This window comes from Aegilops tauschii, chromosome 4 (assembly GCF_002575655.3).
Source record: "Aegilops tauschii subsp. strangulata cultivar AL8/78 chromosome 4, Aet v6.0, whole genome shotgun sequence".
NCBI classification, from domain to species: Eukaryota; Viridiplantae; Streptophyta; class Magnoliopsida; order Poales; family Poaceae; genus Aegilops; species Aegilops tauschii.
The window spans coordinates 444,478,609-444,504,354 of NC_053038.3; the positions used below are offsets into that span (position 1 = coordinate 444,478,609).

General features: G+C 48.1%; 3 protein-coding genes and 2 long non-coding RNA genes across 9 annotated transcripts; 2 read left to right on the forward strand and 3 right to left on the reverse strand.

Annotated features, from left to right (window-relative positions):
• The first annotated feature begins 5,601 nt into the window (after positions 1 to 5,601).
• On the forward strand, positions 5,602 to 6,663 carry LOC109772879 (uncharacterized). Its single transcript, XM_020331582.4, has one exon. The coding sequence runs from the start codon at positions 6,088 to 6,090 to the stop codon at positions 6,526 to 6,528; it is 441 nt and encodes a 146-aa protein (XP_020187171.1). The 5' UTR covers positions 5,602 to 6,087; the 3' UTR covers positions 6,529 to 6,663.
• An 879-nt stretch (positions 6,664 to 7,542) lies between these two features.
• LOC109772880 (uncharacterized) lies at positions 7,543 to 11,829 on the reverse strand. Of its 2 annotated transcripts, none has more exons than XR_002235194.3 (3): positions 9,718 to 11,829; positions 9,503 to 9,614; positions 7,543 to 8,745 (listed from the first exon to the last, which is right to left on the reverse strand). It is a non-coding gene; the product is annotated as an uncharacterized lncRNA (long non-coding RNA). The 2 variants fall into 2 exon arrangements; XR_005754814.2 differs by having other exon boundaries at positions 8,852 to 9,614.
• Positions 11,830 to 12,210: 381 nt separating this feature from the next.
• Positions 12,211 to 15,976, reverse strand: LOC109772856 (sulfate transporter 1.2). 2 transcript variants are annotated; one of them, XM_020331560.3, is made up of 13 exons: positions 15,650 to 15,976; positions 15,511 to 15,559; positions 15,191 to 15,398; positions 14,908 to 15,082; positions 14,752 to 14,817; positions 14,547 to 14,660; positions 14,330 to 14,446; positions 14,107 to 14,233; positions 13,742 to 14,028; positions 13,462 to 13,652; positions 13,301 to 13,386; positions 13,118 to 13,194; positions 12,211 to 12,998 (listed from the first exon to the last, which is right to left on the reverse strand). In XM_020331560.3, exons 1-13 carry the CDS (start codon positions 15,974 to 15,976, stop codon positions 12,855 to 12,857), a joined length of 1,968 nt encoding a protein of 655 aa, XP_020187149.1. In that variant the 3' UTR covers positions 12,211 to 12,854. The 2 variants fall into 2 exon arrangements, with proteins under 2 accessions (XP_020187149.1, XP_073352985.1); XM_073496884.1 differs by lacking the exon at positions 15,511 to 15,559 and having other exon boundaries at positions 15,191 to 15,420.
• On the forward strand, positions 15,962 to 17,285 carry LOC120963072 (uncharacterized). Its single transcript, XR_005754816.3, has 2 exons — positions 15,962 to 16,107; positions 16,199 to 17,285. It is a non-coding gene; the product is annotated as an uncharacterized lncRNA (long non-coding RNA).
• Positions 17,286 to 19,090: 1,805 nt separating this feature from the next.
• On the reverse strand, positions 19,091 to 25,384 carry LOC109772857 (sulfate transporter 1.2). 3 transcript variants are annotated; one of them, XM_073496885.1, is made up of 15 exons: positions 23,355 to 25,122; positions 23,133 to 23,255; positions 22,319 to 22,711; positions 22,138 to 22,186; positions 21,805 to 22,012; positions 21,509 to 21,683; positions 21,355 to 21,420; positions 21,150 to 21,263; positions 20,930 to 21,046; positions 20,707 to 20,833; positions 20,341 to 20,627; positions 20,061 to 20,251; positions 19,888 to 19,973; positions 19,719 to 19,795; positions 19,091 to 19,605 (listed from the first exon to the last, which is right to left on the reverse strand). In XM_073496885.1, the coding sequence occupies exons 3-15, from the start codon at positions 22,664 to 22,666 to the stop codon at positions 19,462 to 19,464; spliced, it is 1,989 nt and encodes a 662-aa protein (XP_073352986.1). In that variant the 5' UTR covers positions 22,667 to 22,711; positions 23,133 to 23,255; positions 23,355 to 25,122; the 3' UTR covers positions 19,091 to 19,461. The 3 variants fall into 3 exon arrangements, with proteins under 3 accessions (XP_073352986.1, XP_020187151.1, XP_020187150.1); XM_020331562.4 differs by lacking the exon at positions 23,133 to 23,255 and having other exon boundaries at positions 25,109 to 25,384; XM_020331561.4 differs by having other exon boundaries at positions 23,133 to 25,122.
• Positions 25,385 to 25,746: the final 362 nt, after the last annotated feature.

Here is a 25,746-nt window from a genome sequence, read left to right on the forward strand (position 1 = left end):
TTGGGTAAGGGGACGACGCTGGCCGGCGAGAGGGCAAGTTGAATCGACTGTGTATGCCGGCGGTGGCCTTCCTGGGACCCAAGCGGCGGGCGGCGTCGGTCTCCTGTGTTCTACTTCTCCTCGATGATGGCGGCGGGCGCGGACGTGCGGGCCGCCACCTCGTCGACATCCGCACAAACGGCTTCTTTCTTTGCCTGCATGGTGCGGCTACGCGCGCATCGACGGCGGATGACGCGGTCGCGGGCATTGGAGGCGCAGTACGACGCGGGGTCATCAATGGCAGCGACGATGCCCGTGCTACTGTGCTCCCCGCCGTGCCGGCCTGGAGCAACTCGTCACTCCTCCGCGAGCTGGCTTGCAGCGGCGCGTTGCTGAACCACGCACCGGCTTGGGGCGGCAACTTGCTCCGTCGGGCTTGGAGGTGGAGCAGCGAGCTGCCTCGCTTGTATCCGGCGGGCTCGGTGGGCCACCCAGCCGACTTTTATGCCAGAGAACTACTCTTCCGGCTCGTCAGATGCCATCAAAAGAGTGGAGAAAATGGTGGAAGGAGGAGACGGGGAGCGGCGGATTGGTGCGATTCTTGCCCGGCATCTGGCCTTGTTTAAATAGAGGGCGGACGGGAGGAGCTTGCCCGGCGTTGTGTTTAATGCCGGCCCCCTCGTGAACGGACATGTGGCCGGAGTAGATTTCTCGGCTTCCACGCTTGTTTAATGAAGGTGTTTGAATGCGGCGTGTGGAGGCCGTGTTCAACCAGCCGTGCAGCGGGCCGCCCTCGGCCAGTGTGCCGATTCAATGGCGGAGGCAGTGAGAGGTCGCGTCCGCCCTAAAGCGCCAGTGCGCCACTTCAGTGGCGGAGGCAGTGAGACGCCGCGTCCGCCGTGAAGCATTTTCAATATGGAGCGACGCACTCTAGAGCGGCATGAATGCCGGCATCTAGGCGACGGACGGAAAGCGCGCGCAGGGGGAGGTTTTTTTGGTGGGCCAGGATGGTCAGAAGCGGACGTGACAGCGGTCCGGACTCCCGCAAACTTTCCTCACGTTTTTCTCCTGTTTACGAGAGAAAAAACGTCCGAACCGTACCGCGGACCGATACAGGATCACGTTGGATGGCTTTCGCGGTCCGGACAGCACGATCGGGGCTGATGTAGGAGGTTTGCGGGTCGGCATTAGTGATGCCCTTAGAGGTGTACTGGAAACAATGAAACTGTGCACGTACGCTGCATTGCCTACCTATATACCACACAGACTGCATAAAAACACGAGCGCTACATATGGTATGCTGGTCATGCAACGCCACCGATCGCCGAGTTGACAGCACTAGCTCCTGTGCGCAAATTCCAACCAAACAACGGAACAAGGACGCCGCGCCAGATCCAGCGCCACATCACCGGAGCGTACACGACAGACAGAATACACAACCTGCACTGCACTGCCCTGCCCGCAGCCCGGCCGGCCTGTCCATCGCGCGCGATTGATCGACGGCACCGCCCCGGCCAGCCAGACGCGCGCCGTCTCCCTCCCTCCGGCCGGCCGGGGCCAGGCAGACCCGCGTATATGCAGAGGACAACTGGGCGCCAAGCGCAACGCGACGGGTCGCGAAAGCAGAGGCGCGCATGCGCTTGCACGCGGCCGTGAGCGATCAATCCATCATCTCTCCATCGATCCAAACCAAACCAAACCGGGCCGCGCAGGGGTGGTTTCGTTCGCCGGACCGCATGATTACTGCCGCCCCCCGTCCCCAACGGAGGAGGTATCGTCCGGCGCCCGCGCGCTAGCGGACACCGCCGGGAAATTATCGCCGCGCTACGCTCCGGGGGCGGGGGGGCGCAGTGATGAGTGATCGTACTCTGCATCTGCATGCATGGAGGAGGCGACGTGCGCGCCTGATCGGTCGATCGACGCGACCCGCCCGCCCGCGCGGCCGGCCGGCCATCATTATTCGACGGAAGAGTACGTCTCATCGTCATCGGCATCGGCATCCCTGGAATGGAACAAACGATATGCGTAGGTGTGTGATAGGATAGGACCTGTCATGCTACCACAGCAATGCATCGAGGATACTTCAATTATTATTAGGATTATTCTGCGAAAAATCAAAGATCATATATTAAGTAGCACAGACAGAGTATAGCATAAAACTACAAGCTTTGGGGCTAGGGTTCCAAAACCTACCTGCTTTTTAAAATTCGCTCATAACTACCGCAAAATTGGTTTTTTGTTTCAAAAAACTACAACTTTCTGCTAGGGATTGATTGGGCCGGAACTGATCGTGATTATAATAGGGATGGCCCACACGTCAGAGCTGACGTGGCATCAAAGTCCACTCTGTTAGGTTGACCGATATGCTGAATGTTATGACATGTGGGGTTCGCCCATCAGTATCGACATAAAAAAAATTCCCAAATCCAAAAAAAAGGCTGAGAAGATAGAGCTCGTCACCTTTGGCTATGCCCCTACCCTGCCTCACGCACGCCATCTTCTGCCATGGAGAGGCATCTCCATCCACTCGACAGCCTGCCAGGGGAGCTAGGGAGGTGTTGGGCGGCGAGGGAGCTCTGTCGGCAGGGGAGGTGAGGGAGCTCTGCCGACGGGGGAAGGTGAGGAGCCTTTGCCGATAGGGTAGGCCAGGGGGCTCTGTCGGCAGGGGGCAGGGGGCACCGGTGTCGAGCTCCTCTGGACCGCGCCTATCCATGGAGCGCCGCCGCCTGTCAAGCTTTGCTGGACCGTGACCATCCACTGCAATAGCCGACAAGCATCCCTACAAACTGCCGTGCGAGCCTGCCTCGAGTGTACAACCACCACGACCATGAGTGTTGGGATTACTGGCACCAGCCGGTGGTGCACGATTGCGTAAGAATCTTATGATAGAATGTGTAGGAAATAAAAGTACATTTATCATATGTACCCAATTATCTATCAATACGTACATCCCTCGACAAGGGCTCCTTTGATTCAAAGGATTCTCATAGGAATTTGAATTTCGGAGGATTAAAATCCTTAGGGACTTTTTCTATATTGGTTGTTTGATTCATAAGATTGAATCTAATAGGATTTCCCCCCTAAGGATTCCTTTGTACCATATTCCATAGGAATTTTAGCATCCACTAAAACCCCTTTGAAATAACCTTTTCTTATATGATGCAATCAAATAGACCAAAATCTTGTAGGATTGAAATGGTCATGACATGATAATCCATACGGGTGTGGGCCCCTCCTCCTTCCCTAATGTAAGCAGAAAATTATGCCACCTAACGTCAATCCATAGAATGTGTAGAACCTTGCTCGTAACTCTAACATTACCCGTCTTCACATTTCAATTCTGTGTTTTTCCTATTCCTGCATTTTCAGAATCCTGTGAGTGAAGGCCCTAACGTCAATCCATAGAATGTTTAGGTGGCTACATGCTGTCCAAGTATCTTTAGTTACACTCCTTCTCCCTCCCAATGTTTCCTTTGGTTCCGAAGGGTACACGTACGTACGTTGGCAATAGACACTGGTGCCGATCAGCAATGGCGGGGGATCCGGGGACGGCGAGGTATGGGAACCGGGATCGAACTGGCCGGGGGGTCGGTGTTCTAGCAGCTGGAGGTATAGCTGAGATCGAAGGCCGAGAGCGTGACAGGTGGGGATAACGTGAGAGAAGGAAGGGCTCTCGATCTATCTAGGATCCGGTGCATGCCATGCCATGCATACAATGCATGCATGCATGCACGGCGGATCAGTGTGTAGGTTCAGGGCACAGAGGCTGCATGCCTGCCCGTTGTTTGTTGGTAGTGATCGATGCATGCACCGTACGCTTGCCGAGTCGCTGACACATAATTTCTCAAAATAAAAATAAAAATTGAGAGATGCCGATCCATGCATGATTTGATTAGATCTTACATTAGCTTGATCGAGGTGGTTCGGTAAATGTCATGTCGGGGTAGTAGGTAACTAGCCTCCCCATTTGTGATGCAAATATATATGGTCGATTTTCTAGGCCAAGAGTACTTATCATGATCGGTTTTTGTACTACTCCATGCACGACACACATTTCTTAGCTACACACCCAATTCAAGTGATGCACAAGCTAGTGTGAGCATATGATTGAGCGGAGGCCCCACCCGTGGATTCTGTCAATAATCAAACTCAAGCTGTCAAGCATGGATTAGGACATTGACACAGATTAGTTTGTATTCGCGTAACTATTATACGACACACATGATGTAAGTGTACCCGGTGATGGATCGATGGATGGCCCATGCATGATGACATAAACATAATTGCGACGGAACAGTAAGCTGTGACACGGCCGGTCCCTTTCTGGCAAACAAAGGAAAGGAAACACCTACGCACAGTACCTGGCTGAACATCCACACATGCGCACACATGCATGTACTACTACTCCTACGCCCGCGCCCACAAGGCCAGAGCCAGAGGAATCAGAATACGCAAAGCTTGCTTGTCGCACCAAGTCCAGGTCTTAAAAGTAGACGGGAAAGAGCAAGATATAGTACGCATAAATAATGAGTTTTGATCCTTACAGGAGAGGGAGTGATCATAAATTAATACTCCACAGAAAGAGCAGTCAGCATGCAAGGACGGAGGTCGCACTGTTTGTGCCCCTTGTCTTCTCCCCCTTGGCATAGCATGCGATCTGGGCCTACGACTCTGCCATTTTTTGGGGGGTGGACAAGCATGATCTCATTTTAGAACAAACAGCATAGAATAATGGTGTAACTCAAAACCTACCCCCTGGAAAGCGTGAACTTGCTCCAATAGTCCAACCGCACCGAGTAAAAAACAGAATCCGCGTGCAACCACAAAGGCTAATAGGCTATAGGCTAGGTATAAGTAATATTATTTATTTACACCGATCCTTAACTCATCATCTGGCAGGTCGATTGGTTGGAGCACTACTTGGCCACACAGCAACCAAACAACAGAAAACATCAAAGCCACCCCAACCCCTACGCACACGACGGCACACGGCTCCACGGCGCAAAACCCCAAGCCATCTAGCGAGCTAGGGTTTCGTTCGTACATTAACTATGAAAATCAAGAACCGGAGTGGGAATAGAATGCGCTGCCATGCATGGATATACACTCCTACTACATGGATCGATGGGCCAGCTTATCTTAACATAACATAACATAACCTTGGTGATCGATGAGCTGATGAGCAGCTCCTGTCCCAGTCGAGCCGAGGGTCGTCCACGTCCATGACATCAAACAAGGCAACGATAAACATTGGGGAACAAGGAGGGCGGGGACAAGGAGGGCTCGCATGCAACCAACCCTTCCGAGTTTAAGAGAAAAACGAAAAAGAAGAGAGGCGTCAAGGGTTAGAGGACAAAGAGCACCACGAAATCCTATACGACCATATTCCTCCCCGCTGTCTCGCGCCAAGCGCTAGCCTCCAGGGCCCTTTGTACTACTTCCCCGGCCTCACCCGACTTTAAAAAGTGGCGCCTCACATCCAATCACCAAACCAAACCCAACCCAACCCACGACCACTACACTAGCGCTAGCTAGCTGCACGCGCCACACCATCCATGTCCGTGTCCATGTCCATGCATACACCCTACCCCGGCCCGGAGGCATTTTCCCGCTTGGACTTTCCACCCCTCGCCCTGATTCCCTTCCCTTTCTTCCTCCTCGAACCGCTTTAGCTTGCCAGCAAAGTGGACGGGCCTTGGATTGGATCCCTTGGATTTGAGTTGGCGCGGAAACACATGCAATCACTATACATACCCAAACGAACGCATCATCATGAGTAGCCAGTAGCTAGCCAGTGTGAGAGTATTAGTGCAAGAGGACACACGATCTATGCTATGCAAACCCCCCATGCCTGATGCCTCACCCCCCTCGCATACATATATACACCCCGGCCTGCCCCCTCCAACCTTCCCTCAACCAGTGATCGGTCCATTTGCGGCTTGCTTGCTAGCTCCAACCAGACCAAACAGCGCCACCCCTCCCTCTCGCATCGCACACTCGCATACCCACCTAGCTAGCTCTACCCACTACAAGTGAGCTAAGCCAGTCCTAGCTCTGCAACAAGAAGCACTTGCGGGCCAGCTACTCGTAAGCAAGTCCATCTCTCCGATGAGAAGGCAGGGGCGCAATGAGGCCTCCCCGTCGATCATCCACACGTCCTCCATAGCCCTCCTCCAGGAGCGGTTCAGGAACCTGCAGAGGGTCAAGGAGATGCGGGAGGGGAGGGAGCTGCAGCGGGTGCACCACTCCGCCGACGCCGCCGACCGCGCCGGCTCCCCGTTGCCGCCCGCGCCTCTGGACCTTGGCCTGCAGCCGACGGCGGCCAGCGGCGACGAGCGGCCGAGGTGGTTCTTGCACCCGGACCTGGTGCGGCCGTCCAGGCCCCTGCACGGCGCGTCCGCCTACAGCGGGTTCGGCGGCGGCAACAGCGGCGTCCAGCAGGCGTCGCAGCCCGCGGCGGCGGCGGCGGGCTCGTGGGGGGAGGTGCCGAGAATGCAGAATTCAGGCTATAGGGGTGATGTAGACGTGGACACCTCGCTTCATCTGTAATATCGTCTACGTACGTACGCCGTCCCTGCTGCGGGCTGCGGCTAGCTGTTCTTTGGTTATTTTGTACGTACGGCTTGTAAGCTCCGGACTTATTTGCAGTACCACTAGTTATTACCTGCTGTTGGGTTACTATAATTTGAGGTCTCCCAGTCCCAGCTAGTCACACTACTTTACATATCTGAACCTTCAAGGCGCGCGCATATGCTTGCTTGCTTAATTAGCATGTCCATTATTAGGATGGTCGATGTTGACACATGCATCTCTCAGAATGCGACTTTCAATACTAATTTCTCTCTATCGGAATACACGCATGTATATAAAGCCAGACAAGATCATGACCTTAATAAATTATAAAAAGCACATATGTTGAGTAAAATTTACACATGGGATTCTCCTACGTACGTCGATATAAAAACAGAACATTGTTGGCTGAAGTTCTCGACGAACCAGAGTAACCAACTTACATATACACTTGGTCAGGAAAAGTTAAATCCTAACAGAGACACTACATATGGGAGCATACGCATATACTCCTGCAGAGAGGAAATAAAACATGATATCTAGTTTCATTTTTCAAAGTAAAGATAAGTGCATGTCGCATCAGCAGATTATATTTAGCTTAAACGTACCAAGTGTTCACACACACACACTACTCAACTTGAAGTATGGCAAGGAGAAGAAACGTCGATCACATGCATCACGCACGGGCTACTAGCAGTCTACTGACACGACACTTTAAGAAAGTACGCTGGCTCCTCGGTCAGGAGCTGAAGTGGATCACGGACAGCGCGTGATCAAAGCGGGCGGACAGTGGAACTGGCCAGGGTATTCAATACGGCGCGCCCAAACCGTGATCTCATCAATTTTGAGCCGAGCCGACATCGCATAGTATTTGAATTGAATACATACAGGGTGAAGGAAGACCAGAGGTTTGAATCAACCGGAAACATGCCTGCTGGCATGCAAAAGCATCCGAAGCATGCTGGTGACTGGCGCGCGCACACACACTCAATCAAAACATTCAAGTACTTAATACTTCAGATTAGAATAACATCGAGACAAGTATAGTACTTCCTCCGTTTCTAAGTTTAAGTCTTTTTAGAGATTTCAATATGGACTACATATGAATGTATATCAATCATAGTTTAGAGTGTATATTCACTCATTTTTGCTCTGTATATATGTAGTCATGTTGGAATCTCTGAAAAAACTTGTATTTAGAAAGGGAGGGTGTATTTTGTAGCCTAGAGCATAGAATGCTCGAAGGAATCGTGTGGCCTAGCCTAGCTGTCTTCGTCGTTTTCGTGTCGCTTGCGCCGGCAGTGCTGCTGGCTAGCTAGATATTGACCGGCGTCGAGCGAAACAAACAAGGCTTCTGACGACGGAGTACGTGGTAGGTCTCTCCGAAGCAGCGCCACGTGATGAGGCCCCGTCGCCGCGGCCAATGGCTGCGTGGCAGATCGGCTTCAGCGAGGGCATGCATGCCCCGGCAGCAGTTCGCTGCGCCGCCGCAGCGGTTCTTCATTCCCCCCCTTGCCTTTTCCTGCCTCATCGTATGCGTAATATTGGACCTGAACCAGGCGCACGCAGGCGCAGGGACCAATCCATCGTACGTACTGTGCAAGCATGCGAGCTCAGGCATTGCCACAGGCTTTTTCGCAATCCCTTTCAATGCGCGTCACGAGGATCTACTGACCTACTGCATCCGCTCGTGTAAATTAACCGCGCGCTTCCTGTGCTGTGCAGTCAGGCAGGCGACCAAAGCTAGGCTGGAATGGAATGGCAACGTTGCGCAACAGTCGGCCTGGCTATAAGCTCCACACTTCTCACTGCTCAATTTACCCGCATGTCCCCTGGAGCCATGGACATATGGAGTTTTCACTCTTGAATGTTGTTGGATCACGGATCGATGGCCGCGCCGTGAAAATATGCGACGGATTCTGCTACAGGTTTCGACTCGAACTGACTTTGAGCTCCAAAAATTGCAACCATGCATGAAAGCCCAAAACAGGTTTGGTTGCTCTTTCTTTCTCAGACTCAAGTATTGGTACATGCTGGTAACGGCGAGCAGCATAGCGGTTTCTGAACCAATTGGCGTCCATGAAATCAGTTTGGGCAGGTCAGTCCACTAAATGGAATGGCAGTGATCATGCATCTGTTCACCATCCTGTGCAAGTTCAACTTGAGGTGACCTGGCATCGCAATTTGTTGTTCCTGCTGAATTGCCAAAGGTAGAGTTTACACTTTAGCTCTTGCATAGTGATTACTGATGCACGAACCAATATAGGCAATATATCAGCATATTTAAGAGTTCTAGCCATACCCTGCTTAACTAATCAGTAGCTAGAAATGGCAGATATTGATGCCCCCAGTAAACGGCTGGAGCTTCTAAGCATGCAATAGGAAGAATTCTACAAGTTCAAAAACACAGAGAAAAATTGTTTTCTGAACCAAAATATAGAGTATCAGATTGTCATGTGCTAGGATTGGAACCGGTCCTAAGACCGATGAACGTGACACGGTTGGGGGTGACCGTCGTTAAAGCCCAAGGAGGCCCCAAGTTGTTGACATGTTGTGCCTGCTGCACTCATACATTTATGTGACCCAGTTCGGAGGGCCTGCGTGCTGCTTTCCATTGTGTTGGCTTGCATAGGAGCACCGTGGTCCGCCCCTTTGGCCTAAGTAGAAGCTAAATCCCAACAAGGCATGCTCATATGGGGAGGCTCATCTGGTTGAGCTTACCCACCTGCGATGGCTCTAGCAATAGCAAGACCAAAGGTGGCTGATTTCCCATGCCCACGAGCAGCGAGCAAGGCAACCATGCTCGCAACTCACAAGGGACTTGTCCAAATAGAGTCCAGGAAATTGGTAACAGCTTTACACTGTGCATATGTTTTCAGTCTCAGTTTATTGCAGGGAAAACAGCTTTTTTTTATGCCTATGCAAAATGCGGACAGTGTAAGAGGTATATCACCTGATGCATCTTGCACCACTTTCCAATTAAAGGGCCAATCGGGAAGTATTCACGGAATTGATCTTTTGGGTCTTCCAACTCTGGCTCCCATTTCTGACAATCCCTAGGAATCCTAAACACAACAAGAATCTTGAAGGTATTATGCATCACAACTTTACAGGGCAATCACAGGATATAGGAAATTAGAATTTAAGCACAGGAATTGAAGTCCGTACCTGAGGTTTGAAATAGAGGTTGGTAATCAGTGATTCAGTGTAGAGTGCAAAATGATGGGAATGTTCAGCGTGTAACAGCTAAACTGGATATGAAACTTGCTGCACATAGGCATTCTTTGATCTCACTGGAACCACAATGCGGAAGCCTTGGGAATAGATAACAAGGATCAAGGAAGACCAAGTAGCAAAACAATGAAAAGGTCCCTCTAGCCATCTAACTCACTCCAGATTAACAGCTCTGGCACATGAGGCATCACAAGAAAATCCCAAATTGCTGCAGTGCATCAAGTCCAGCTGATTCTATGGCTACTCTTTCAATGCTTCCCTTGCTACAATTGTGCACATACAGAAGCTACGCTTATGATGATTTTTTTCCATAATGTGCAGAAACTCCACGCACAAGTCTTTGTATCCGGCCCCAATCAGTCCATTGATGAGAACAGTCCATACAATGTTATCAGAACTAAAATTCCTCGATAGCATGTCTTCAAATACAAATTGGGCTTAATTTCTTCTATGAAGTTGGCATAAAGCACATATTAGTTCTTTATAACCAACAAGGTGGAGCTCACGACACTGAGAAGACATATTTCTGAATACATCCATAGTCGGTCAACTTTCAGGGCTCTCAAAAGTGAAATAACAAAATAATTACATGCCTCCTGGTTTGGGCATAAACCCTAACCAACCATGCGTCTGTACAGCTTCTCTGCCTTAAACCATCTCTGACTTCTGCTTAATCCAGACAACAATGCATCATACAACTGTTGAGATAGTCCAAGATCCAGTTCTGCTAATTAAGAACACAAGACTGAAATGTCATCTTTGTTACTCCCTCCGTCCAAAAATATAAGATCATTTTCGACACTATTGGTTATTTGGTCATCAAAGTTGCGGTCCGAGACTGCATCAGGAAAGGCTATAAGTTTCTGGTCCACCATGAGGTATTTATTTTGCAAGCCTATAATTATTACAAGTGTAGCTCTAGCTCTGCCCTCCAACATATTGATCAGCATGGATATTGCCTTATCGGTATTACCAATTGCGCAATAGCCCTTGATCAGTACATTGTATGTCAGTCACGGTGTCAGGTAAATAACCATGTCCCTGCATCACATTACAAACAATAAGTGCAGAATCCATTTTTTACCCTCCCCCAGTCCACCAGAACATTCATCGAACCATTATATGTCACTGTATTAGGGAGCAAACCATCTCTTGCCATCCTATGAAATAGTCCAATGGCCATCCTTGACACACACTGCCCTCCTATAAGTGATTTTTTGACAGAATAAGTGCCCACCTATAAGTGATGTGCACGTATACACAGTTGGTCTGCATCCCTTCTTTTTCATATCAAGAAACAGCTTCCAGGCATCTTGAATGCAGCCCCATGTCACACTGTGTATTTTGCCAATCAAACCCAATTCCTCATTCACCTTCACACTACTGCACAGCTTATTGATTAGGGTTGAGTATGTCACGGCGTTTGGCACACACCCCTCTTTATCCATTGGATTGGAAATCCCAAGAACAATTGACGTGTAGGTGGAATGTGTCGGGCTTCATCCTAACATCCTAGACTCAGACATCTCGTTCATGATTGACTCTGCATCCCTAACATTACCATCCTTGCACAATGCATTGATCACGGCGCTATAGATAAGTAAATTTGGCTTCAAACCCTCTCTGAGAGCGCTGGTGGTACCTGTCCATGACCGTGGCCGTCATGTTAGAGCCTGCTCATACGCGAAGAGACCCATCTTGGACCCTCTGCGGCTGAGAGGCTGCAACGTTGCGTAGGCGTGAGAGCGGCGAGCAGGGTGCTGCGGTGCCAATCCGCGGGCGCCCGGCCTTTGCGGGCGCGCTTAATCAGGGCGGCTGCTCGAACATTGGGCGGAGAGGAGAGGAGGGAGGATGGGTCTGAGAGGGGAGAGCGGTCTGAGGCGGGCGGCGGTGGAGAGGGGGGGCGGCGGAGGCGAGAGGTGGGCGCCGCCATTGGGGGGGGGGGGGGGGGGGGGGGGGGAGGAGGAGGAGGAGGAGGAGGAGGAGGAGGAATTGGAGGCGGGGGATCCCATCCATGTGGGGAGGCGGTGGCCAAGGGATTTCCATGGAGGGAGGGAGGGAGCTCCACGAAGAAGAACAGAGAGATATGGGCCGTCGTGGGCTGCATTTCCTTCTTTCTTACTCCTAGAAGGGTGGAAAGTGTTATTGCTCAGGCCCAAACTTACTACTGACGGAACGGAAAACGTAGGCCCAAATTGTGACCACGGCAACGGGCTCGTCGGCCGCACGGCACGGGCGCCACCGCGCCAGCCGAGGCGTTGGCGGCGCAGGCGAGCCAGCCGCTGTTGTCTCGTCCCGCCGAGCAAACGCTTCTGCTGCTTCCTACTGTGTAGCATCGGAAAGCAGACGGCGGCGACGATTGATCTGTTCGTCCTGAACGGACCAGTGACGGCGGCGGCGGCGGCGGCGGACGGAGACGGTGAGCCCACCTATCTCTGTACTTAGCTGCCGTGGTCAAGCAAGTTTGAGTAAGTACTAGGCATCCGTACGCCTCTCGTGGCCACAGAGAGCACTCGACAGCTTACACATGTGGCGGTGAATAGCAAGGTTCACACATGCACACCATGTGTTTGGTTCAATACCCCAGAGCTGGAATGCGCAAGCAAGCGACTCATCTTATCAGAGTACAGTGCTGGAACCCTTAGTATCCTTGTTACTCACACAAGTTCGAGCATGCCTCGCAATCTAGTGCACCATACCACTGGGCCAATTTGCCAAACCTCTTTATGAAGCCTTCAACTTGAAGTACAAACACTAACAAGATACAGAGGTGTGGATCCAAAGACCGGGGAGAAAAATTACCCCAAAGATGGATCATGATATGAACCTCCATCCAACTGCTCGCCGACACACACCATGGCCGCACACACTGATGTAGATGTCGAACTAGGCCACCATCTCCTTTTTCTCGAACCACGTCTTGCAAACCTGACGTGCTCCAACTCTGAACACCTCCATTATTTACCTTTACACAAGCTATGCCATTCACTTGTATACTCCTTGCTCTATAAAAACAGCACCAACACATCTCTTTGCTTCACATGTACATCACTTTGTGAGGCGCACTTTCTTCACACGTTCAGGGCTGACTTTGGAGCAAATTTCTTCACTGCGTCGTCTACGGACAGGAATATCTTGTCGTCGCCGATGAGCTCCGTGAATTTTGCTGACCGCAGCTTCTGGATCACTGCTGGCCCGGGATTCGCGAGTATCAGCTGTAAGTGGCACACATGGATTTATTTGTTAGTAAAGTGTTTCTTCCATGATCATTCTTGCGGAGTTGCGGTAGCAGCTAGTAGCTGTACAATTCTGATCCTAGTTTTTGGTATTTTACCTGAATTTTGCGCTTTTCAAGCGCTTTGAGCAACTCCTCCAAGGCATGGATTCCACTTGTGTCGATATCAGTTACCGCTGTTGAAGAGTGAGTAGATCAGTGTTATAAACCATTAGCAATAAATTAACTAATTAATTAGTAATTTCCTTATTATAAAATACAGTAAATCTGTTGTCTCCTTACGGGATAGCTCAACAATGAGAAACTCTGTTTTGGACAGCTTCTGTTCCTGCTGTTGTTCCTCCTCGTCCCTCAGCCATCTCAGGATTCTGAAAATAGGACATAAGTTCCTATATTAGTAATCATGCCAATAAATCAGTAAATTTTGTACAAAAGAAGTTTACCTCTCTTTAACATAATTGGAGTTTGTGAAGTAGATGGCTGAGTCCACTCTGACAATCATAACCCCGGGCACCTTGGTAGCTTCTGGGTATTGTTCAACATTTGTGTAGATTGTTGTTCTTGGAAGGTTACCGAGTAAAGCTGTTCTTGGCCGTGTTACTTGGAGAAGAATTTTGCCAAGAGATATTGCAACCTATTCCACGCAAGATCCACAATCATCAGCCATGTCAGTAGGCGGAATTAAGCTGTAATTAACATGAAAAAAAATGTAGTAGTTCGCACCGCAATGAGCAAGCCGTACTCCACTGATGCAAATACGACCCCGAAGAATGCTCCTAGCAATGCCATGAAGTCCATTTTATCAACCTTCCAGATAAGGTATGCCGTTTCATAGTCAACTAGGCTAACCACCGCATTTATGATGATAGAGGCTAGAATGGCATTGGGCGTGTACTTGAACAATGGAGTGACCAACAACAGCGTAAGCATCACGACAATTGCCATAACAACATTGGATATGGCTGTTTTGCAGCCAGCCATGTAATTGACTGCTGATCGTGACATTGAACCTGAAGGGAACATATCTTGTCAGTAGAATGCTATATTTGTATGGAGTATGTAACTTTTTCTACTAAAAATGTAGTCACCTGTGCCTACGTAGCATGAAGTCATTGAACCAACAATGTTCATCGTTCCTAGGGCCAGCATTTCTTTATTCCCATCTATTTGGTAGTCCTTCAAGGCAGCAAATGTTCTTCCAATTGCAATTGCTTCCTAAAAAGTTTGCATTGGTTTTAACACATTGGTGGATATCCTAAAAAGTTCCAGGAAAACAAATTGAAATTAAAAAGGCCATAAAGTTTTTGTTACCGTTAAGCCGACCATTCCAGCTACTACACCAATTCTGAACCCTTTCACCAAGTATGGGCCAGTCCAATATATGAGATGAAATGAAGGTGGGTTGATGCCTTGCTTTATATCCTTGACCTGCAATTGTCCAGTAATTAATCCACATAGTTATCTTCAACTAATTTGTTACCACTGAAATTTCTGATGGCAAAAGTTGTGAGTAGTCAAGTCGACTTACAATTGCAACACCCTGCTTGTCTGCACGGGTGATGAACACACAGAAGGTGGATATGATCACTGAAATGAGCGGAGCGATTGCAGAAACCCAGAAGAGCTTTTTATTCTTCTTGGCCTGAATTATCCCAATGGAACAGCATGATCATCACAAATAGTTCGAGGAGAACCAAGATGAAATTTTGAAATTTACTAGTATTCTATCTTACAATGTATTTGGTTGTTAGAAGAAACGCCAAGAAGGATGCCCCAATCAATATCGTCTGCCAGTTACACTGAATCAACAACAACGCAAGGGCAAGTTGATAAGATATTGGTCTTCATGACAAGAGTAACGAAATATATGGAAGCTAGGTAATTCTTACCCCATGATGTACATTTCCCCATACTGATTCCATGACCGAGATGATGTCAGACTTCTTGGTGAATTTTGCGATGCCAAGGAAGCCTTTCAGCTGTTGAAGGCCAATGGTGATGGCCGCACCCGCCATGAAACCAACAATGGCTGCATGAGACAAGAACTCTATGATAAACCCTAGCCTGCAGCAGATCAATCGAGTCGGTTCAGAGACTTCCAGGTGCTCATGCCAATATGACATCATAAACTGGAAGTGGCAGGTCAGTAAACCAGGGACCACGCACGCTCACCTGAAGAATCCGAGCATTGCCTGAGTGACCCCTGCGAAGAATGTCGCGGTGAACGCCAGCCTGCTGTACTCATATGGATTCTTGACCGGATCGATCTCTTCCTGGAGGAGAGTCCCGAGCAACAGCGACAGGACGGCCGCGGGACCGATTGCTATGTCCCTGGAAGTGCCCATCGCAGCGTATATCAGAGGTGGAACGAAGCTACTGTCTGCAAACGCATATCGGCAACACTCTGGTCATTATAGTTGCAGACTTGCAGGAGCAAAACTGGAAATCCTGAGATCTCAACAATGATGAAAATGTATATATGCTGAACTTACAGAGCCCAACATGTGCTGGCAGGAAAGCAAGCTTTGCATAACCAATGTCCTGGTGTCCCATGAGAGAGCACATGAAAGAGTACGTTGACAAGCCAGTGGAGGCTACCGTGCTGCTGTGCGAAGTTTGCTAGTTTGTTACCTGAGGTATGCAGAGGCTGGCGATGGTGAGGCCGGCGACAAAGTCCCCCTTGAACATGCCAAAGGTGTAGCTCCTGGCCCAGTCCAGCACCGGAAAGAGGTGTGCCAGGCTGAGCCACAGCTTCTTGGACCTCGGCTGGTCCTTGTACTCCCGCAGCGGGTCGTTGGCAAAGAACGTCTCCTTCACCCCTTCGGCTAACTCCGTGAAGAGGCCCTTCGCCGGCGGGAACCTGACCTTGTATCCATGGTGGTCTGTCTGGCGGTGCGACCCTGTCCTGGAGATGTTGCCATTGAAATCTTCACTTCCGTCCGACATGGTTCTCGACATTGTCGCCGAAGTTTTTGCACTGCACGCCGGTGCGGGGATGGGAGTGTCTGTCTGTAAGTGAAGTAGTGAGAACTGAAGTTAAACATCCATGAACAAGCACATACAAACGCATGAACAAGCACGATTACCAGGTACATGCATGCTGCAAGTTCTCAGTTCCGAATTAAATGGAATTGTTTTATTTACAGTAAGAAAACCAAGACCAGAAATGCTATTCTGCAGAACCGAAGGAAGGAATTCGAAACTTGTGCATGAACAACAATATATATCAAGAATGGAGCACCCAACAGGACCGATGTATCATTCAGAACAATGAAGAATGGAGGAAGGAAGGAGAACCTACACAGCGATGAAAAGCCCTGCTGCTTTTGTGTTGATTGTTCAGAAGCTAGGGAATGTTCATTATACATAGATGCGGAGAAGCTCCCGTTGCCATCAAAGGTCAACCCCTCTTTTTTGATTGGTGGGCTCTGCGAATTATGAATCTGCGTCGAGGATTGCACCATATTAAACATTGCGCATGCAGGAAACACCTACCTAATGAAGCTAGCCCTAATGAACTGGTTATTCTCACAGCTCATCACTCGCTCAACTTGTAAATTATTTTGCAGAACACAACCGGTGTTGAAAGAATGTGCATCTGCTCTATCTGCTGAACAAGCAGACTGGCTATGAGCACTCCCTGGTAGTTTATCAAGACATCATATCATAACCTGGTTAGTTGCTGTTTACCCTGCCTTGTGTGTGCATGCAGTTATACACTCATCCTTTCAAGGCTGTTCAAGCGGCCTATTGATCAGAGTCATAAAGGGGATAAAATATTGCAGCATCTCATCAACTAGTAGTTAAGCAATCGATCTGTTTCTGCGACGACTAACTTTGTCGATCTCCAGTCTGATCCTGCTGCATGAAGCAATCGCTCTGTTTTTGCGACGACTGGCTGTGTCGATCTCCAGTCTGATCCTGCTGCAGATCATGCTCCGTCGGCGGTGCATAATTAGAATTAACAACTGCATTATTGGGGCCTGCCTAGTCCCGGAGACAGCTTGTTAAGTAGAGTATGTTGTAACATGCCATAAGCAGAGGAGCTCGTGCACAAGTCCACAACTACGTTGAAGAAACTAGTATATTTTATCCCCTCTATGACTTTGATCAGTAGGCCACTTGAACAGTCATGGAAAGGATGAGTAACTGCATGCCTACACAAGCCAGCGTTGTCAATGATGTATTGCTGTGTTGTACTGTTGTGCTTCCCTCAGCCATGGATCAAAGTATTTGGAGGAAATCCTTACCAGTTCTATTAAATAAATATGTCTGTTCTATTTCTAGACTAGAGCTGAAAATTTAGTCATGAGTTAACCTTGAGCGTTATTCGACAAAGAGAATATATTAATATCAAAGATATCAATTCCACCCAGTCTCTGCACCAAAATAATGTCAAGAACTAGTCGAGACATCAAGGATGCACACAACCAAAAGGATAAAAAAAGAAGAAAGAAAAAAAGACCCAACCACATTGATCAACCACTCGCATGAACCCAAACCGCCAACAGTGAAAGCACCCGAACTACAAAAGAGGTTCTTCAAAAGCGACGCTTCTAGAAAGGAAACGGTGCACAAGCACCGTCGTCGCCCGATTAACAGATCTAAGGTTTTCACCTTTGAAGAAAGTACGAGCTCTCGTTGGGTACCAATGAAGGTCAGACCTAGAATTTTCACCCTAGAAATCGAGACTCGGTACTTAAGGAGCACCACTAAAATTGAAGTCCTCGAGTGCTGCCACCCCCACTTGCCGAGGCCGCCGCTGCAAATCACTAATCACCAGGCATGCATCATGCGTGCGGTTTGCACGAGAACATCATCCCACGGCAGAAACATGCACGCATAACAGCATGTGAAGCATTGTTTTCATCGCATCCAAGACCCCACCTCCGCCATTACTTAACAGTCTCGAACTCAACTTGAGCCATTGAGACCTTCTGGTCTTCCAATCGTAGCCACCTTGACATTCCCCACCTCTGTCAACATCATGGAGATCGCAGCATAGATACCGATGTCGATGTACCCCATCGTGTCGAAGAAAACCGGAGATTCACGACGTTCCCCCTTGAAGCCGCACGGTTGATGTTTCCGGATGCGCACGACCGGATCCCATCCGATCCATAGGTCCAGGAGTGCCATGCACCAATCCGTGAAGACCGCCGATGAAGAAGTATAGAACTTGTCGGCGGCCTGATCAAGGACGACCGGCAGCAGAAAAATCAGCGAGTTGGACTGGAGAAGAACACTAGGGTCGCCGCCCTTCCTTCATTTTCCCCATCAGCGCCGCCTCACACGGGACAACCTCCACCTTCAGCGCACGGCCCCGAGGAAACCCCCACCTCCTTCGGAGACAGGGCCTGCCGCCACCGCAACAGAGGCTAGAGGCATTGGCGGCAAGGAAGGCCAGATCAGACGGCGACTAGCGGTGGCGCTATGGTTTGGCTCCTAGCATCACCTGGGGAGCAACGTCCAGGAGCGAACCGTTCCATATTTTCTACCGCCCAGTTAACCTTGTGCGTATTCGAAGGAAGCGTTTTCGGTATATGTTGTGGAGTTGCCTGTGTACCTTTCTGCATTGTGACAATGAATGTTGCAAGGACTTACTTCATGGATTTGGCCTGCCGCCCACGACGAGGAGGTCGGCCGCTCTGGCGTGGGGGTGATAAATATCCCCTCCGACCAGGATTAGAGCTCCTCTTATCTTTCTCTGGTGATGCTTTAGCTTGTTTAACGTTGGTGTAGTGGAAATGTACTAGGTAATGAGCTGTTCAAGTATGTTAGGTTTGATGTTAATGTGGTATTGTCATTTAATTATGCAATGGAATAGTTTAAATGCGTGTTTCAAATGAATTTGTGTGCAAAATTTTGTGTTCGACTTTTTTTGAGAGATCGGCTAGATGGACAAACTTTATTTCCTAAAAAAGGTAAGGAATTAGATTAGAGGATGATAAATACGATGAGGGAGTTTTGAAGGATCGGCTAGAGACACTCTAATACCCCAAAGATAGAATGCACAAACAAGCAACTCATCTTATCAGAGTAGCGTCGGAATCTTTACTGTATCCAGTCCACTCAGCCAAATGCAAAACCTCTTTATAAAGCCTTGAAGTACAAACACTAACAAGATACAGTGATACAGATCCAAAAACTGGAGAGGAAAAAAACCCCCAAAGATGGATCATGATAAACCTCCATCCAACTGCTCGCCAACACACACCACAACCACGGCACACTGATGCAGATGTCCAACTAGAACTAGGCCACCATCTCCCCCTTTCTCACCAACCACACCTTGCAAACCTGATGCGCTCCAACTCCACACACCTCCATTATTTACCTTTGCACGAACTATGGCGTGTACCTCTGTGCTCCTTGTTCTATAAAAATCACACCAACACATCTCTTTGCATCGCCTGTACAATGCTTCGCTCGACGCGCCTTCTTCAGACGTTCAGGGCTGACTTTGGAGCAAATTTCTTCACCGCATCGCCGACCGACAGGAATATCTTATCGTCGCCGATGAGCTCCGTGAATTTCGCTGACCGCAGCTTCTGGATCACTGCTGGCCCGGGATTGGCGAGGATCAGCTGTAAGTGGCACACATGGATTTTGTTCTTGGTTAAGTGTTTCTTCCATGAACATTCTTGCTGTAGCAACTAATAGTTATACAATTCTGCTCCTAGTTTTTTTGGTATTTTACCTGAATTTTGCGCTTTTCAAGTGCTTTCAGCAACTCTTCCAAGGCATGGATTCCACTCGTGTCGATATCAGTTACCGCTGTTGAAGAGTTAGTAGATCAGTGTTTAGAAATAAATAAATAAAATAGTATTTTCCTTATTGTAAAATATACTAAATCCTTGTCTCCTTACGAGATAGCTCAACAATGAGAAATTCTGTTTTGGACAGCTTCTGTTCCTGTTGTTGGTCCTCCTCGTCCCTCAGCCATCTCAGGATTCTGAAAAATAGGATAATTAGTTCCTATACTAGTAATCATGCCAGTGACTGGAATAACTGAGTAAAATCTTGTAGAAAAGAAGTTTACCTCTCTTTAACATAATTGGAGTTTGTGAAGTAGATGGCTGAGTCCACTCTGACAATCATAACCCCGGGCACCTTGGCAGCTTCTGGGTATTGTTCAACGTTCCTGTAGATCGTTGTTCTTGGAAGGTTACCGAGTAAAGCTGTTCTCGGTCGTGTTACTTGGAGTAGAATTTTTCCAAGAGATATTGCAACCTATTCCATGCAAGATCCACATTCATTAAGCATGTCAATAGGAGGAATTCAGTTGTAATTAACATGACAAAAATTGTAGTAGTTCGCACCGCAATGAGCAAGCCATACTCCACTGATGCAAATACGACCCCAAAGAATGCTCCTAGCAATGCCACGAAGTCCATTTTATCAACCTTCCATATAAGGTAGGCTGTCTCATAGTCAACTAGGCTAACCACTGCATTTATGATGATAGAAGCTAGGATGGCATTGGGCGTGTACTTGAACAATGGAGTGATCAACAACAGTGTGAGCATCACTACAATTGCCATAACAACATTGGATACTGCTGTTTTGCAGCCAGCCACGTAATTGACCGCTGATCGTGAGAAAGATCCTGCAGCGAACATATCTTGTCAGTAGAATGCTACATTTGCATGGGGTGTGTAGCTTTTTTCTACTAAATTTGTAGTCACCTGTGGCTACGTAGCACGAAGTCATTGAACCAACAATGTTCATGGTTCCTAGAGCCACCATTTCTTTGTTCCCATCTATTTGGTAGTCCTTCATGGCAGCAAATGTTCTTCCAATTGCGATTGCTTCCTGATAAAGTTTGCATTGGTTTTGACATCTTGTTTGATATTCCAAAAAATCTATGCGGAAAAATTGAAACTACAAAGGTAATGACGTTTTTATTACCGTAAGGGCAACCATTCCAGCTACTACACCAATTCTGAATCCTTTCGCCAAGTATGGGCCAGACCAATATATGAGATGAAATGAAGGTGGATTGATGCCTTGCTTTATATCCTTGACCTGTGATTATCCCGTAATTGATCAACATTGTTATCTTCGACTAATTTTTTACTACTGGAATTTCTGATGGCAAAAAGTTGCAAGCAGTCAAATAGCGACTTACAATTGCAACGCCCTGCTTGTCTGCCCGGGTGATGTACACACAGAAGGTGGATATGACCACTGAAATGAGCGGAGCGATTGCAGAAACCCAGAAGAGCTTCTTATTCTTCTTGGCCTGAATTATCCCAGTGGAGCAGCATGATCGTCAAAAAATAGTCGAGGAGAGCCAAGATAAAATTCTGAGAAATTAATATTCTATATCTTACAATGTATTTGGTTGTTAGAAGAAACGCCAAGAAGGATGCGCCAATCAATATCGTCTGATAGTTCCACTGAATCAACAACGCAAGGTTAAGTTGACTAAATATTGGTTTTCCATCACAGAAGTAACAAAATAGACAAAAGGTTGAATATCCTTACCCCATGGTGTACATTTCCCCATACTGACTCCATGACCGAGATGATATCGGACTTCTTTGTGAATTTTTTGATGCCAAGGAAGCCTTTGAGCTGCTGAAGGGCAATGGTTACGGCAGCACCCGCCATGAAACCAACGATGGCTGCATGAGACAAGAACTCTATGATAAACCCTAGCCTGCAGCAGATCGATCGAGTCGGGTCAGAGACTACATAAGGCAGATGAACTTTTCTGGAGCTCATGCCAATATGACATCAGAAACTGCCAGGTCAACAGACCAAGGACGATGGATGCTCACCTGAAGAATCCAAGCATCGCCTGAGTGATCCCCGCGAAGAATGTTGCGGTGAAGGCCAGCCGGCTGTACTCATATGGACTCTTGACTGGATCGATCTCTTCCTGGAGGAGAGTTCCAAGCAACAGGGACACGACGGCCACCGGACCGATGGCTATATCCCTGGAACTGCCCATCATAGCGTATACCAAAGGCGGAACGAAGCTACTATCTGCAAAAGAAAATCAGCAAAAACTATGATCATTATAGCTGCAGACTTGCAGGAGCAAAAGTGCAAAACTGGAAATCCTGAGATCTGATCAGGAATGAAAAAGGTAATTGGTATGTTGAACTTACACAGTCCAACATGTGCCGGCAGGAAAGCAAGCTTGGCATAACCGATGTCCTGGCGTAAGATGCCACCAGAGAGCACATGTCAGTAAGAACCCAGAGTACGTTCAGTGGATACCCACCGTGCTGCTGCCTGTGCATGCAACTACGCAAAAAAAAGCAGCTTTCCTTGCTAGTGAGATGTTACCTGAGGTATGCAGAGGCTGGCGATGGTGAGGCCGGCGATGAAGTCCCCCTTGAACATGCTGAATTTGTAGCTCCTGGCCCAGTCCAGCACCGGGAAGAGGTGCACCAGGCTGAGCCATAGCTTCTTGGACCTCGACTGGTCTTTGTACTCCCGCAGCGGGTCGTCGGCGAAGAACGTCTCCTTCACCCCGTCGGCGAACTCCGCGAAGAGGCCCCTCGCCGGCGGGAACCCGACCTTGTAGCCATGGTGGTGGTGGGTGCTGTTGCTGTCTGTGTGACGGTGCGACCCCGTCTGGCTGGAGACGTCGCCGTCAAAGTCCTCGCCTCCGTCCGACACGGTTCTTGGCATTTTTGCCGACGTTGCTTGCACCTATGTGCAGATGGATACGTCTGTCTGGAAATAAGGCAGCGAGCGAGAAATGAGAACATCAATCCCTATGTACGTCGGACGAAATAATTAGCATATACTGCGAAACTGAAGTTAGAACTAGAAACGAACTCTCCATGTATTTCAGACGGAGAAATCATTAGTACTAGTCACACACACACACACACACACATGGACATGCATGACCATCCATCTGCATGCATGGTGCAACTAAGCTCTGAACTGATCAACTGAATGAAACAATTTACAGCAAGGAAACCAAGACCATAGGTGTTTTTCTCCGGAACTGAAGGAAGGAATCAGAAACTTATGCATGAACAACAAGAAATATATATCAAGCTAGAATGGAAGCACCAACACCACTGATCATTGCATATCATTCATAACCATGAATGAAGACTTGATGGACCAAGGAAAGAAAACCTACACAAGGATGACTATTGGAGACACTCAGCCAGAGGCCTGCTGCTTTGTGTTGATTGTTCAGAAGCTAGGGAATGTCCATTATATATAGATGCAGAGAAGCTCCGCCCGTGATGAAGGTCAACCCCTATATTTTAATTGGAGGGCCAAGAGATAAGCTAAGCTGCAAATTATGAATCTGCGTCGAAAATTGCACCACATTCAGCATAGCGCGGGAAACGCCTACCCTAATGAATAGGTTATTCTCACAGCTCATCACTTGCTGAACTTGTAAATCATTTCCGCGAAAACAATCAAATGGTTTCAGCGACAGGTGACAGAAGGAACAATCAAACTGGGTTTCAGCTCTCTCTATGTGCTTGAATGTGATTGCAGAAAACACATATGGGCCAGAGTGGACTTGAGAAAACATATGGTTGTATGTGATGTGCCCCTACATCTACATGGCAAACTTATTAAGTTATACTACTACTAGCAATCCCCATCAAGTTGCAGTTTTGAAATGTTGGCAGTTTTGTTAGCTGAAAAGGAACAATTTTCTTCCAGGCCTGCCCAGTCATGCACACGTTCGGTTAATATGCAATCGAACTCCAACCAATAAAAGAACCATACTTTTGCAATTTGACATTCAGGCTTGATCAAATGCATGTGTCATGACTTGTGAAGCCACTAGAAATGGCGGTTTCAGAGGAGACTGACCACTGCAAAAGAAACTTTGGGAAACACCAGGCACTCTCGCTTGTTCTGCTCTCACCAGCTTATGAGAGCATCACACCCTAGCTGCTATTTACTCTACTCTGCCTTGTGTATGCAGTCACAGCATACTCATCTTTCCAGTATGTATGTACAAGGTGGCTAATTGATCAAGTCATCAAGGGAACGACAATACAATTTCTTAAACCGTAGTTATGGACAAGTTCCACTACTTATGGCATGTTATAAGTTATAATAAGCTGCCCCCCGGTCTAGCCAGGCCCCAATAATGCAGTTGTTAACTCTAATTATGCACCGTCTGAACATGATCTGCGGCAGCAGAAGTACAGAATCAGACTGGAGATCGGCACAGTTAGTCATCGCGAAAACAGATCGTTTGATCAACTACTAGTTTAATTTTCACTAATTAACTAGTACTAGTAGCGTTTGGAAAACAAGGTATGCCATTTGCATGAACCTGGTCAAAGAACCGGTCAAAAGGCAGGTTAATGTGATGGGTTCCTGATGTAGGTGGAGGGTCCTAATGCACAGCTGAGACTGAGAGGCTGAGAGAGACCAACCGACGTGCTCCTCTGCCTAATAGATTCCATGCACTCTTGGTGGCTCTAATCACTTGCTTGCGAATGTACCGTGGCCCTGGCACACGTTGCTGCTAGCCTTTTTCCTCTCTCCATCTTTCCGTTCTAGTGGTGACCCAGTGGTGCTCTGCTATTTTCAATACAGTTTCAGGATGGGAGCATCTACAATGTTCAGTAAGACAGTAACAGCTCTGTGTAGACCAAGTTCCACACATGCATGACAAAATGGCATTTTTCTACTAGAATACATGATGAAATGGTATTCTTTCATGAAAAATTGTGAGAGATCGCAAGAACTCCCCTGTAAGAACCCAATGATATTTCTTTCTACTGTAAAACCCAAGACAGAAATAGACAGCAGAAGAACAAGTCACCTGTAGTGATCTGGTCCAGTTATCCTATCACACAAATCTAAGGAAAAAAAATCATGTTTAACATTCCAGAAATCATCTATAGATCACTCAAAAGTCAAAACTGAACAATGAAGGCCTGAAAAAGAATGCAACCACAAAAAGAACAGAGAGAAGGTGATAAAACAAAGGCGGGAACTAAAACCCTTTACGAACACGCGGTTGAAAAAGAACTTTTCTGTGGGGCTTTTGCCTGCCTAGCTGTGCCAAAAGGGAGAAAAAAATTCGAGAAAAAGCAAGAGAGAAATCGAAAAGAAGGAACAAGTGGTCTTTCTTACTGTGTTGTTCCTCTGGGAGCACCTTCGTGGAGCTCCGGACCTTTTCCTCCTGGCTTTTCCTGGGCCCCGCCAGTGTTCTACTCCGACTATACCTTCCAGCAGATTGGATGGTGGAGGGTCGCCTCGAACGTGGACGCGATTGTGGGTCAGGAGATCGACGACAGCGCCTTCATCACTATTTAAAAGATTGGGGGAGGAAGAAGCGAAAAGAGAGAAGGAGAGAGCGAGAGAGGGAGTCAAACCGTGTCCAGGTTCGATGAACCTGGTGGGGGAGGCAGCGCAGGCGTGAAGAACGGGATGGAAGTTAACCGCCTGTTGCCACGTTGACCTTGCTCGATATTACGGCAAGTCTTTACGGGTTGGGAGGCAGCCAGTTCACTGCCGTTGCATGCAGGGATGATGTACTGTACACGACCGCACAGCGTGTTTGTTGTAGCAAAATCACAACATTACCGTTTTGGTTTTCATTTTAGGCCAATTTCTCAACAAACCATGATTTGCAATCCAAACTAATTTTTTAATTTTATTTTGAGTTGGTATCTAAACTTATTCAAACCATCAGTTGTCTTGTCTAACAACCTGACATGAGAGATCCACTTGTCAACACATGGGATGCATAGATTGACGTGCACCCATGT

Bases quoted from the DNA above. Each gene is read 5' to 3' on its own strand.
- LOC109772879 (XM_020331582.4), top strand. From the start codon at position 6,088: ATGAGAAGGCAGGGGCGCAATGAGGCCTCCCCGTCGATCATCCACACG.
- LOC109772856 (XM_020331560.3), bottom strand. From the start codon at position 15,976: ATGTCGAGAACCATGTCGGACGGAAGTGAAGATTTCAATGGCAACATC. The intron at 15,560-15,649 runs GTAACAAACTAG...ATGGGACACCAG, and splicing joins CCAGCCTCTGCATACCTCAG to GACATTGGTTATGCAAAGCT. The intron at 12,999-13,117 runs GTAAAATACCAA...TGCCACTTACAG, and splicing joins TTGAAAAGCGCAAAATTCAG to CTGATACTCGCGAATCCCGG.
- LOC109772857 (XM_020331562.4), bottom strand. From the start codon at position 22,666: ATGCCAAGAACCGTGTCGGACGGAGGCGAGGACTTTGACGGCGACGTC. The intron at 21,684-21,804 runs GTGAGCATCCAT...GATCTGCTGCAG, and splicing joins GCGATGCTTGGATTCTTCAG to GCTAGGGTTTATCATAGAGT. The intron at 20,252-20,340 runs GTGCGAACTACT...TGCATGGAATAG, and splicing joins AGTATGGCTTGCTCATTGCG to GTTGCAATATCTCTTGGAAA.